General features: G+C 46.0%; 2 protein-coding genes across 3 annotated transcripts in view; one reads left to right on the top strand and one right to left on the bottom strand.

The window, feature by feature from the left end:
* Nucleotides 1–7,725: 7,725 nt before the first annotated feature.
* hacd4 (3-hydroxyacyl-CoA dehydratase 4) lies at nucleotides 7,726–12,704 on the top strand. Of its 2 annotated transcripts, XM_070929680.1 has the most exons (7): nucleotides 7,726–7,925; nucleotides 8,874–8,980; nucleotides 9,642–9,769; nucleotides 9,897–10,006; nucleotides 10,109–10,215; nucleotides 10,616–10,756; nucleotides 11,963–12,704. In XM_070929680.1, exons 1-7 carry the CDS (start codon nucleotides 7,819–7,821, stop codon nucleotides 12,043–12,045), a joined length of 783 nt encoding a protein of 260 aa, XP_070785781.1. In that variant the 5' UTR covers nucleotides 7,726–7,818; the 3' UTR covers nucleotides 12,046–12,704. The 2 variants fall into 2 exon arrangements, with proteins under 2 accessions (XP_070785781.1, XP_070785780.1); XM_070929679.1 differs by having other exon boundaries at nucleotides 9,897–10,215.
* Nucleotides 12,138–12,837, bottom strand: part of focad (focadhesin) — a 31,096-nt gene continuing 30,396 nt past the window's right edge. The window contains exon 43 of the mRNA XM_070929677.1: nucleotides 12,138–12,394. Within this exon, the coding sequence (XP_070785778.1) occupies nucleotides 12,321–12,394 (74 nt within the window). The 3' untranslated portion in view covers nucleotides 12,138–12,320. The remainder of the gene's footprint in view (nucleotides 12,395–12,837) is intronic.

Below are 12,837 nucleotides of genomic sequence, written 5' to 3'. Positions count from 1 at the left end.
AGCAGAACCCGCCGGTTGGAGTTTACATCAGGTGTCTCTGACAGAAAAAAAAACCCCGGCAGAGATGGAGACCCCCCCCCCACCCCCCACCCCCACCCCTTCAGGCAGCCGCGGTGCAGCAGCGCGCGAGGCTCCGTGCCCGGTTGAGAGACAAGACCCTCTGACGACGCGGAAGCGCTCCAGACATCCCAGATCACCGCGACTATCTAAAAAGGACCAGAGACGTTACCAACTGCTGTCTAGGCCACGCGGGTCTCAAGCTGGGGTTCGCGGGCCATTAGGGGCCGCGGAGAGGACCAAAATGAGCAAGTGGTTGCCCCCAATAAAACATGACCTTTCTTTTTTTAAGAAGGATTTAATGAACCACAACTGATGAGGGGCGCACACCCGCTTGGCTGAACCATCTTATTGGCATCCATTAAACGACGAATGAAAGGGCCCCATTTTATTTCTGACTATGACTTTTACTCCACCTGTCCTTTAAGTTCCAGAGGGGAAACATTGCACTTTTTAATACTCATCAAGCGTCTTATATCATCAGACTCAGAATCAGCATCAGAAATACTTTATTCATCCCCGGGGGGGGGGGGGGGGGGGGGGGGGGGGTTTGTACAGTACCGGTGCTCCCATTCAAGAGTAGAAAGTAGCATAAATTTAGAACTAAAAGTATGTACAAAATATAAAAATAAGAAATAGAAAGTCAAAAATATATACAATAACAATGTATGTGTATATATATATATATATATGTATGTATGGCACTGAAACATTTAAAGAATAAATAGAATAATAACAAATAGTCTTAATTAATAGTCTTTAAAACATGCGGCGTTCCTTTCGGGCTGTTTTTTTTGTTGTTGTTGCAGATTCACTTCGTGACGTACGTTTGTTCAAATGTGTTGCACACAGACGACGAGCGCAATCCTGGATCCACCTCTTATTTGATTGTGTTAGAAATAAAGCTAGTGCATTAAAGGAGAGGTTCACAGTTTTTTTTTTTCTGTGGGGGGGGGGGGGGGGGGGGTTCACGTCAATACGTCAGATACAAACTTCACCTTGGAGCGAACACGGGGGCTTCAGCTGTCCAAGACAGACACAATCGAGTGGACATCTTCTTCAAGTTGCAGCCTTTTTAGCGTATACCCCCCCCCCCCCCCCCCACACACACACTTTGTGTGTCCCTGTTGGGCTGCAGTGGAGGGACAGTCACCAAAAGATGGAACATTTTATACTTTAAAAAACAACAAACAACTTCGGACGACTTAGATTTGTCTAACTTGGGACAGTTGAGGATTAGCTTAGCAAATTAGCTTCATTTAAAATTTTTTTAAAAAAAGTTTTTAAAGTTTCATTCGTTCCTGTTTCGATATATTGAAAATAAGATCTTGATTATGAAGAGATATTTCTTTTTTTTGTGGGGGGGGGGGGGGGGGGGGGGGGGTTATAGAACAACTGCCCGATGGTACAGAAACTACCACAGTAAAGGAGTGGTTGAACCACTTGCAGCTGTTCCTTTAATGCACTTGTCTACATGGCATCTGGATCTTTCTCGCAGAGATCTACTTTAACATTGTGGTATCGCAGATTTTACTGACGTGTAATGATCTGATTGGCGTCTAATGTGTGTGTGTGTGGGGGGGGGGGGTTCTCTTCTGGCTGTCGTTTAAAAGTACACGTCACAAAGCTCAAATATAGGCACCGCCACAAAATGTGAAAACTGCTGCGACGGGTTTTTTTTTTTTCGTGACGCCTCAGATGAAGGCTGTCTGGCGGATCAACACCCAAGTGACAACAACTCAGCAACAACACGCCCCTACGAGGAAGGTGGGGGGGGGGGGGGTCCCGGGATCTGATTTTCCCATCAGAGTCCTCCTAGAAGGAATCACTGAGAACAGTTTGGGTGAGATCGCAGTCGGGATCCTTTCAGATTTGGTTCCCTGCTGTAAAATTTAAAAAAGGTCAGGTCGCGGGGGGGGGGTTCAGGCAATATGTGCTGAAACACAATAGACAAGATAAAAAGACGAAGACGACGCAGGAGACATAAGCAGACATGGAACTAACCATGACGGGTAAATTGACTTTGACTTGTAAAATCGGTGGAGTGGCCCCTTTAAACGCTTCATATCGCACCGGGACGTCTTTCTCCGTCAGCAATATATATACGATACGACATATGATATATGACGTACTTTATTGTCCCCGTGGGGAAATACGTCTCCACGACCACTCATTACACATATTGCACAAGCAGTGATAAGAACTCCACCTGCAGCCTCGAGCAACATCACTGAACGTTTGAACCGAGGTGGGCGCACATTGTCCACATTGGGGTACTCCAGAGGGCCAAGAGCCCTGTTTGTGAAGAAGAAGAAGAAGAAGAAATGAAAAAGAAAAACTACACACACACACACACACACGGCATCAAGGTGAGTCCTCAGCACCGTGGAAAGCTCAGCCTTCTGCGGCTCCATCGGCGCCAGATAACCACACAGGTTGAAGCTGGGCGGAGATCCGGCTTGGGCTCAGCTCCGCGGGGGCTTACAAGAATAAAAACAGGACAGCCTGCTCTCACCTGTAGCCCAAACCTCCAAACTGTTATTCAACCTGTAGTTATCGGCTACATATATGGACCATAAACATCTATGAAAATGATAACACTTAGCGTCAGTGTCAATAGGACGAGACGTAGATATTTATATATTAGGTATTTATATTAGATATTTAAGTAGAGCCGCCGCTGTAACCTGGAGTAGTGGAGGACTCCACCCGCGTCAGGGAGTCCAGTCTAATTGGAATGAATAACTGGGCTGGCTGATGGGTTGGCTGGCAGGGACCCTGAACTCACCACCAGGCTATGAGCGGGGTTGTGATGTCTGCTGTTGGTGGGCAACAAAACCCTCCCAGACACCCCCTGCCAGCAGTGTAATACAGTAGATACAGACTTGGGGGGGGGGCGGAAACCAGAGAGGACCCCGAGCTTAACTGGGTGAAACTCTGCTCTACTAGTGTCAAAGAGTGTGATACGAGTATCCAACCCCCACGCCCCCCCCCCCCGCCATCCTGCACCTGTGTGAGCTGCCAGGAATGTTAAAAAAGGAGCATGTCACCTGCGGTTTTAATAGCTTCAGGTATTCTGTGCTCCGGCTTGCTCTGACCCTGGCCCGGGGGGCACCGGCCAATCACAGCCGTTTATCTGACGTGGGGCACCGCGGAGGCATTTTCGCGACCGGCAACCAAGATGGCTGCCGCTGACGTGGCGCTTTCGTTGAATTCCGCTATTGCGTCGCTTATTCAACAAACTGGACGCCGTGTTTTCTCTATTTTTCTCTACATCGGGGATGCTCAACTTGCTTTGCCCGGGGGGGGCAACATTACACGTCACTGTAATTGCACCTTTTATGCTTACATGTGACAAATAAACTTGATTGATTGATTGAAGAGGAACCTGCACACATTATTGTTCCAAGCACACTGGGGGGGGGGGGGCAGCAGTTCATTTTGCCAGTTTAGTTAATCCGGGCTGTGAATAATCTATGAGCAAAAAAATTCAAAACTGCACTTTGCAGTTTTTGCACTCAAAACCAAGACACACGAGGGTTGCGTTCCAGTTTTGCACCATGTATCCACCACATATAGTCCAAAACACACAACCGCGATTAAAGGCAGCTTCTTCTTGTTCAAACTGATAACAAAAAACTCAGATTTGTGCCACAACGTGCGGAGGGAGTGAAACCTGAAATGGGACTGTAAGCCCAGCCGCACAACAGGATATATTTAGCGTACTATTTTAGTGAGACGGCCTGGTGACTGCGGGTCTTGAGGAGATACGGTTACTCCTGGAGTCCACATTAAAACAGCACGCGGTCAATCATGTCGGGCCATTAGTCAAAAGGGATTAAGCAGGCGACACGAGTGGCTAATGAGGGGGAGCGCGGCCTTCCCTGTCCTGCGACACGCACAGCTGGAATTAGTACGATCCCTGTCGCAGTCTACAGTATAGCTCCGCGGCAGCATATCGTTAACACTCCGGTCATATACGCAATATGCTGTTTCAAGCTCGGAGAGACGTCGTGAAAATAACTCGTGAGAGCTATCTGTGTCTCACAGCACAGCGAGCACAGTCTTCTTCGGGTGTACAACCACTTTGTTTTGTGCCAAATTTGCGAATGTTAGCATGCTAACGCGCGGGGACTGCGATGGTGGGCGCGGCAATCGTGACATCAGCGTTGCGAGGCAGCCGTGGCTCAGGAGGTACGGGCAAGACGCTGAAGGCCAAATTGGTAGCTAAATGGAGCTGCTAGCATGGCTGTACACTCGTAGTCTTGTTGTTAATTGTCCCATATCGTAGAGAGTGAGACCTCCACGTCTTGTTGGATTATAAAGCAGCTCTGGGTGCTGTATAAATACTGGGAAAGGATCAAAACGCTCGGTCCACGGAGAAATGAAACACAGCCCGTATTCAGACACTGTGTCTTTAAAACGAGCTGTCAGGACTTCCGTAAGGTTGTGATGTCACAACTATATAGTCCCCGCCCTCAGCCATGCCCCCCCCCGGCAGGTCATCTGCTCCAGGCACAGCACCGCCCACCAAGCCCAGGGATGCTCATCCGCCCGCTCAGTCTAAGTTATTGCAGCGCTCTGCTCAGGAACTACTCTTCAGGTGTTTGGAGGTTGTTCAGTTTGTCTAAAACGGCTTGTTTCAGACGGGGGGGGGGGGGGGGGGGGCTGAGGGGCTGCAGAAAGGGCCAGGAGGAGATACATAAGGACTTTTTTCAACTGTGAATTATGCAAAGCTGCTCTAGTGGAGTCCCAGAATAAAAACATAGGGCTGAAACGAGCACGATATGGGACCTTTAAATCATGACCACCAACATACCCAAACCTTCACCAATGAGTATCAGTTGCTCAAACCCCAAACATACTCTATTTGCTAGGAAATAGACAGCGACACGTATGTCAGTGAAGCACACACCTGGGACCTCGTAACTGGATGAAGATCTACCGGTTGCCATGTGCTCAGTCTTTAAAATCAGGTAAAACTTGCACACCAGAGCATACTATGTGCTATAATTTGTAGGCCATTAAGAATGAGATAGAAATAACTAATTATGTAAAGAAGCAATAACTACTGTTGGTTGTTGAGATCGTGGATTCCCAAACACTTATTACGTAAAACAAGATTTTCCCTTTGTTACGTAAGTTATCTCAGTGAGCTAATTAGCTTATGTGACATCCGAATTAAAGCAAGCCATAAAAGCCGATACCTACTTAACTATGGAGCCATGGAGGTTTACCTCGAACCAATTAGATTCTTTCGGCCTCAAACTTCAAATTGCTATCACTGACTCCCCAGCAGCGGCAGAAAGGTGATAACACACATGTATTCTCAAGTGCAGGGTCCGTGACCGCAGCACAGCATTTGAAACAGAAATTGAGCTGTAATTTCAGAGAGGATATGATAGCGCTAACTACTAGCCGAGGGCCCTGAGACCTTAGAACCAGACTAATCTGTTTTCCATCTGTCATTGGCCTTTCATCAGCACCAAGACAGGGGGGTGGGGGTGGAGGTGGGGGGCAGAGATAAGAAAAGGTCAGATGTGTTCATCCATCATGTGGCATTGACTCTAAACTGCCAATAAAGTGTACTTATAAATGTCCTTCTGCCCTGTGATGGACTAGAAGCCCGTCCGTTTGTCTTTGCGAGCCAAATTCAAAGGTCCTAGCTTAGCCTAAATTAGCATATAAAGACTACACAAACAGAAATGTAAAAATGTAAGAATTTGTGTGTTGGATGGAAACCAAACAAACAAGAAACAACATGTTCACGAGCTTTAGAGGGGTTGGTTGCTGTATTTTCAGGCTTCCTGTCTTTATGCTAAGCTAGGCTAGGCTAACCACATCCTGACTCAAGCGTGGTACTTCACTACAAATTAGCATCTCATTTGTTTATAATAATTATACCAAGGTATTCATACAGATATGCTTCCAGTCTTTATGCTAAGCTAAGCTAACCACATCCTGACTTAAGCTTTGTACTTATCCACAGATTAGCGCCTCATTTGTTTATAGTAATTATACCAAGGCATTCGTATAGACCTGCTTCCAGTCTTTATGCTAAGCTAGGCTAGGCTAACCACATCCTGACTCAAGCGTGGTACTTCACTACAAATTAGCATCTCATTTGTTTATAATAATTATACCAAGGCATTCATACAGATATGCTTCCAGTCTTTATGCTAAGCTAAGCTAGGCTAACCACATCCTGACTCAAGCGTGGTACTTCACTACAAATTAGCATCTCATTTGTTTATAGTAATGATACCAAGGCATTCATACAGACCTGCTTCCAGTCTTTATGCTAAGCTAAACTAAGCACATCCTGATTTAAGCTTTGTACTTATCCACAGATTAGCGCCTCATTTGTTTATAGTAATTATACCAAGGCATTCGTATAGACCTGCTTCCAGTCTTTATGCTAAGCTAGGCTAGGCTAACCACATCCTGACTCAAGCGTGGTACTTCCCTAAAAATTAGCATCTCATTTGTTTATAATAATTATACCAAGGCATTCGTACAGATATGCTTCCAGTCTTTATGCTAAGCTAAGCTAGGCTAACCACATCCTGACCCAAGCGTGGTACTTAACCACAAATTAGCGTCTCATTTGGGTATAGTAATTATACCAAGGCATTCATATAGCCATGGCTACATTACAAAGAAACACGACCGAAAAATAAAAACGGCATATGAAAATGAGGTGACAATGAACAATGTTTTATATTTTGCGATCTTAATTTGAAGTGTCGGATGAAAAGCCCACTTACCATCCGCACTGTTAACCAGAGCAGACATGTAATATCCCTCCTCTCTTTTGTCTTGTGCTGCACGATCCATGTGTTCTCTCCACCACTAGAGAGCGGTGACGACTAGTTCCCACCGCAAATGTATAATGTATGTCCACAATGTACATATGATAAATCAATATGATGAATAACTGTTCAATTACAACACCAATGCACAGTAATTTGAGTAAATGCACACACACACACACACAGTATGTTACATTTTGAATTCGGGAACACTATGCAGCTATTACTTATGTTGCCCAAAAACTATTATGTTGCACTGGGTGTCATGTTCCTTCATTACCATGAACACACACACACACACAGTTAATTTGGACTCAATCCCACATACACCATCCACCAAACGTGGATTAATCCGCCGCCGAAAGTAGCCCCCCCGACAAATGCACTATTTCCTCCCATTTGTTTGATTCAAAACTACAGTGGGCAGCTGTTTCAGGAACTTACTGAGCCAGTTCACGCTGTCGACATGTTTATATGTTTCATGCCACTGATATCAGTAGTCAGTAACACAAATACAACAGTAGTATGTCAAGAATGTACCCCGCCCGCTTTCAACCACAACATACAGTTTTGGTTATGAGACATGCATATGTTTTGGTGGTGGTGTTGGTAAGTGTTCTTGCTGCCAACCCTAACACCCTAGGTGTGTGTGTGTGGGGCTCATTGTTCTCCTGAGCCTGTGTGTGCTTGTCAGACAGTCAGATCTTGGTTTTGTCCTCGGGGGGGGGGGTGGGGGGCTGGAACTGTCTGACGTCACGCTCTCACATGGAATGTCCACCTCCTACTTGCTGCAAGAGCCCAAAACTGGAACAATCAACCCCCAGGAAGCCGCTGCAAAACAGATGTTGCAGCGCTCCTCCGCTCGCAGTCGGAGGAGGATGAAGCAAGAGGCGGCTCGCCGTCTTACTGGGAGGGAAACCGCCTTGCAAGGAGCTGCGCCTGCGGGGGAATGCTCCTTCTCACGCTCGGGACGGGGATTATGAGCAGCTCCCTCTTACCTGCAACAAAAGGACCAGAAGACGACGAAGGCGAAGAAGACGACTTCAGAGGCAGAATGTGAGTGAGTGTTGGGGGAGCTTGTCGCTGTGGAAGACACAGGGCGTGTTGAGGAATGTCACGCTGATCACACACACACACACAGCTCGACTTTACCGTCATCTTCCCGAGCATTAACAGCTAAAGTGCTGCAAAGTAGGCTTAAGAGTTCAAATATATATATTATAGGACTGTTTTCTTTCAATTATTTATTAGTATCATTTAACAGCCATATTACTAGCAACTATACAGAGTGATGGAGTGATTAATATATATATATATATATATATATATATATATATATATATATATATATAGTATACGTGTTAGGCATTAAGAAAGAAACTTTACACCTGTTTCCAGTGAAAATAAAAGGGATCCACAGTCCTAATGAGGGTTATTCAAGTCCTCTAAGGAGATTACATGTCACAGGTCATCTCAATTTGTCATTTTTCGGAGTTTTCAGACCCAACGCAAGTAAAGTGGCAATACCTCACGCAAGTAGTTTCGAGTAAACGTCCCACACATTTAACGTTTTTAACCCGAAAGAAGGTTGAGGTTGAAGGTTCAATTGAGTTCTCTGAGGAGGTTTTCTAGGTGACTTTTTAAAGAGTACCAGGTATTAAAAGTCATTTAATGTCCTTGCAGTGATGAAAGAAGTAGCCACATCCTCTAAAAGTACCAGTGCAATGACGTAAATACCCCCCCCCCCCCCCCAACAAGTAAAAGTCCTGCACACAAAACAGTCCGGTAAGTATTAGCGGCAAAAATGTACTTCAAACTTAAAATTAATTACAGAACTTGGGCAAACAGTACTTTCCCCGTCTGTGTTTCCACGTACTTCACTTTACTCAGAATAGTTCCGGTGACATGATTTATGTGACTATCATAATCAAAGAGCATCAGCGTTAGCGGTTCTACAGTAAACTCTGACATAACCTGGCCTGTGCACTTCTTTTTCTCTTGCAGGCTCAGCTTCAGGCTCGTCTACATTTTCTCGTATAACCTGTTCCAGTTCTGTGGACACACGTGGATCCTGGCGAACACCATAGCCAGGTTCCTCACATTTGGTAAAGGTAAGGTTTGTCAAAGCAGAACATTAGAGCTGCGAGCAGCGGGCAATATAATTGAATTACAATTTCGGGTTGAAAGAACAAATTGCGACCACTGCACGTCACTAACAATTATTTTAATTGAAGGGCTCCTTTGAGAAAAATGTGTGTCTGTGAGGACCCGCCCCCCCCCCCCCCCTTTGTATTTAGTCTTTTTAAAAAAATGGACCAGGTCTGAATCAAACAACCAATCAGGGGTAATCAGGGGTTCTGTGTTGTGATTCACACGTCAATCCCGAAGGTGGAGCCTTGTTTGCACAGAGTCGCTGTGATTGGACAGTTACGTGCTTGCTAGCTAACCCCTGATTGGCTGTTTGATTTAGACCTGGTGCAGCTTTTTTAAAAGACTAACGGACACATTTTTTTTTTTTTTTTTTTTTTTTTTTTTTTAAAGGAGCCCTTCAATTAAATATTGTTAGTGACATGCGATGGTCAAAATCATAATCCAACAATATTACCTGCTGTCGCTTTAAGTTTCAGATTCCAGCAAATCAGAGTAGACGGCCCAGTGGACACAAAAAGGATGCAAAAAATATGGATTAGCGTTTGAAGCTTTTTGGGCTCAAAGACCAGCTCTTTCAAATCATCACTGGTTGGCATGACATGGTGATATTTCCCGTTGCAGATGCCTTGGCGGACACATTTTACTCGGTCGGCTTTGTGATGAGCCTGTGCCAGCTGCTCTCCATCCTGGAGCTCTTCCACATCGCGGACGGGATCGAGAAAGCCAGACTCCTCCCCCGCTTCGTCCAAGTGCGCACCGCGTCCGGAACTTCATTATCAGCGATCACAAATCAATGTGGACGTTATAAATAAATATCGCGTAATCCATTTTTGTAACGTCTGTTTTTTTTTTGTTTTTTTTTCCTTCTCTTTCCAGGTTACGGAGAAGAACCTCCTGCTGATCATGGTCATCATGCTGGAGGAGATCCAGAGTAAACCAGTTGTGTGTGTGCAGCTGTTCCTGTGGAACATTCTGGACCTCCTACGGTACGCGTACCTGTCTCTTCATTTCACTTCAACTGTCAGTTATCGTTTAATAGTGTGCCATCATGCCCCTGGAAGCCTCAGTTGTGTACGCTTCGACGGCAGGTACCCACACGAGCTGCTGTGCGTTATGGATACACCCTCCATCGCCATGCTGTGGACTCGCTACACACTCTGGATCCCTTTATACATCCTGTCAGTGGCCACCGAAGGTGACTAGATCATTTTTTCTTTACTCCGTTGATCAACTCTCAAAATTGCGACACTGGCAGCTCTCACATTTATGAAACGGGCACATGCCGAACAACATGAGCTGCTTGAATGTGTCAGAGACGGGGTCTTGCCTAAGGGGAAGCAGTGGTGAGCACACAGGAAATGAGTTGGCAAAGCAAGGGCCGATGATAAAATGTCAGGAAGTGTGTGAGGAAAGTATGTTCCAGCCTCTAGTATATCAGTAACACTCAGGCTGCAGTCAGATAGCAGATCCAGTGTGACTTTACAAGGAAATGTTCGTTGTTGGGCTGCGAGCGGTCTCAGAATTTATTTAAGAATCCTTTAGACAGGGCTGCTAAGGATTCAAACCACTTCTGCTGTTTTCTTTGTCTTCCTCAGGTGTCACTATATACCAGGCCCTGCCTTACGTTGAGCCGATGGCGCTAAAGTCGCTGCCGCCGCCGCCGCTGAATTCGACGGTGGCGACGCACGCTCACGTCCCCGTCCTCCTGGTGGTCTCCCTGCCCGTTCTTGCTCTCGGTAAGATAACGTTTGGCGACATGAAAAGTGCTGAGTTAGTGAGGACAGGGCCACCAGGGGCCGGTTGTTCGAAAGTGTCGGATCACGGCTACGGGATTGGATCAAATCTTGAAAATGGGTTGTTCCCCTAGCGCCACCAGCAGGTTGACATTTGAAATTTGTCAAATACTTGCGTCCAAATACCTGCACGACTAATGACATTCAGCCTCTGTACTTTGTGTTCAGTGCTAACTGGCAAATGTTAGCATGCTGACGCGCCACAACTAAGACGGTAATGTAAACAATATACCCGCTCACACATCAACACGTTAGCATTTGTCATTGTGCACATTGTTAACATGCTGACATTAGCATTTAGCTCAAGTACAGCAGAGCCACTGGCAGGGCTGCATGACTAATGACATTCAGCCTCAGGTGTACTTCATGTTTAGCGCTAAACTAGCAAATATTAGCACGCTAACGCGCCCCACAACTAAGATGGTAATGTAAACAATATACCCGCTCACACATCAACACGTTAGCATGCTGACATTAGCATTTAGCTCAAGTACAGCAGAGCCACTGGCAGGGCTGCATGACCAATGACATTCAGCCTCAGGCGCACTTCCTGTTCAGCGCTAAACTAGCAAATGTTAGCACGCTAACGCGCCACAACTAAGATGGTAATGTAAACAATATACCCGCTCACACATCAACACGTTAGCATTTGTCATTGTGCACATTGTTAGCATACCCGTTTCTCCCCCTCTGCTTCCAGTCTTTATGCTAAGCTAGGCTGTCAGTCAGTCTCCATGAGAAGTATCAGTATCTTATATCTAATAAGGGGATTTGCCAAACTGTCAAACCAGTTCGTCAAACCAACAGCACCGGGATTAAAACCTTAAGCATTAACACAAAAAGAGGGTTACTGGCGAGCCGCTGAAGTTACTGGTAAGTCAGGCTGCAGTCAGACGGGGAGCTTTGTTTGTCCCAGCAGCGCCATCACGGACAAAAGCCAGTAATCAGCTGCGTGTTTAGAACCATTGAGTTGCGGCTCGTCATGTTTCAACTTGTAGCAGCTCCAACCAAAGAGACTGCAGACGGCCTACTACCAGTGCGTGTTTACACTATGTCTTACGCCTGCAGCAGCTACTGGTTTTTTGTTTTTTTTTACTACCGATGCTGTACATTTTTCTGACTTCCTAACGCTTGCGTGTTCTGTTCTAGGGGCGGCCGTAACAGTCTGGCAGGTGCTGAAGGAGAGACAACACCACCTGGAGAAATGGAACAAGAAGAAGAAAAAGAAGTGACACCTGAAGTCTAAACGTTCTCTGGCGCTGGGTGACTTTGCCGGCCACCGGGATGCGTGATCAGTAAAGGCTCACACCAGTAAACGTTTCCTGGATTCGATGAACTTTTAATGGGCGTATGTTGCTTTCGACAGTTTCCGTTTCACGTGTCCAAAACGTTCAGGAGAGAGAGGAAAGATGGAAGTTTGGAGCGCGTCTTTAAGCGCCGGTCCCCTTTTCGTTTTTTTTCCCCGAATGCCTCGCACCCATGGTACCGGCCTATTGGCTCCGTCTGGCTACCAGCCGTACGCTCTGGTCCACACGGCCTTCTTCTTGAACTCGGCGGAGGACTTCAGGGACAACAGGGCAGCTGAAACGACACACACACACACACACAAAAAAACAACCACTCTGAAACACTTCCAGTTTGTAATCAAAGGACTTTTCATTTCTGCCAAGAATGTTGTTTGCGCCGGTGTGATGCAAATGCAAGAGGAAAGACGACTGTATGGGTGTAATGCTGGCTGCTGCCAATAGTGATGTTTAGCGTCCGTCTTATCATGTTTAAATTCCGGCATCAGTGTTTACATTCAGTTTCCCACCGAAAGCCATTGTGTATATTCTGGGTTCCTAACAAACACGGTGAATGCATTTCCTTCCTCATAAAACATTGACAAAGACTCTCTTCTTGCACTTTTTTTTCTGTAGACACAAAGCCTTCATGGTTTGAAAATTCATAATACAAAGAGTAAAATAACGGCCGCTGTTTGCGGTTGGAGGCGTCCCGTCAACTCTCTTTTGTAGTCTGTGCTT

The sequence above is a fragment of the Enoplosus armatus genome, chromosome 23 (assembly GCF_043641665.1).
Source record: "Enoplosus armatus isolate fEnoArm2 chromosome 23, fEnoArm2.hap1, whole genome shotgun sequence".
NCBI classification, from domain to species: domain Eukaryota; kingdom Metazoa; phylum Chordata; class Actinopteri; order Centrarchiformes; family Enoplosidae; genus Enoplosus; species Enoplosus armatus.
This window is presented reverse-complemented; position numbering and strand designations above follow the sequence as displayed.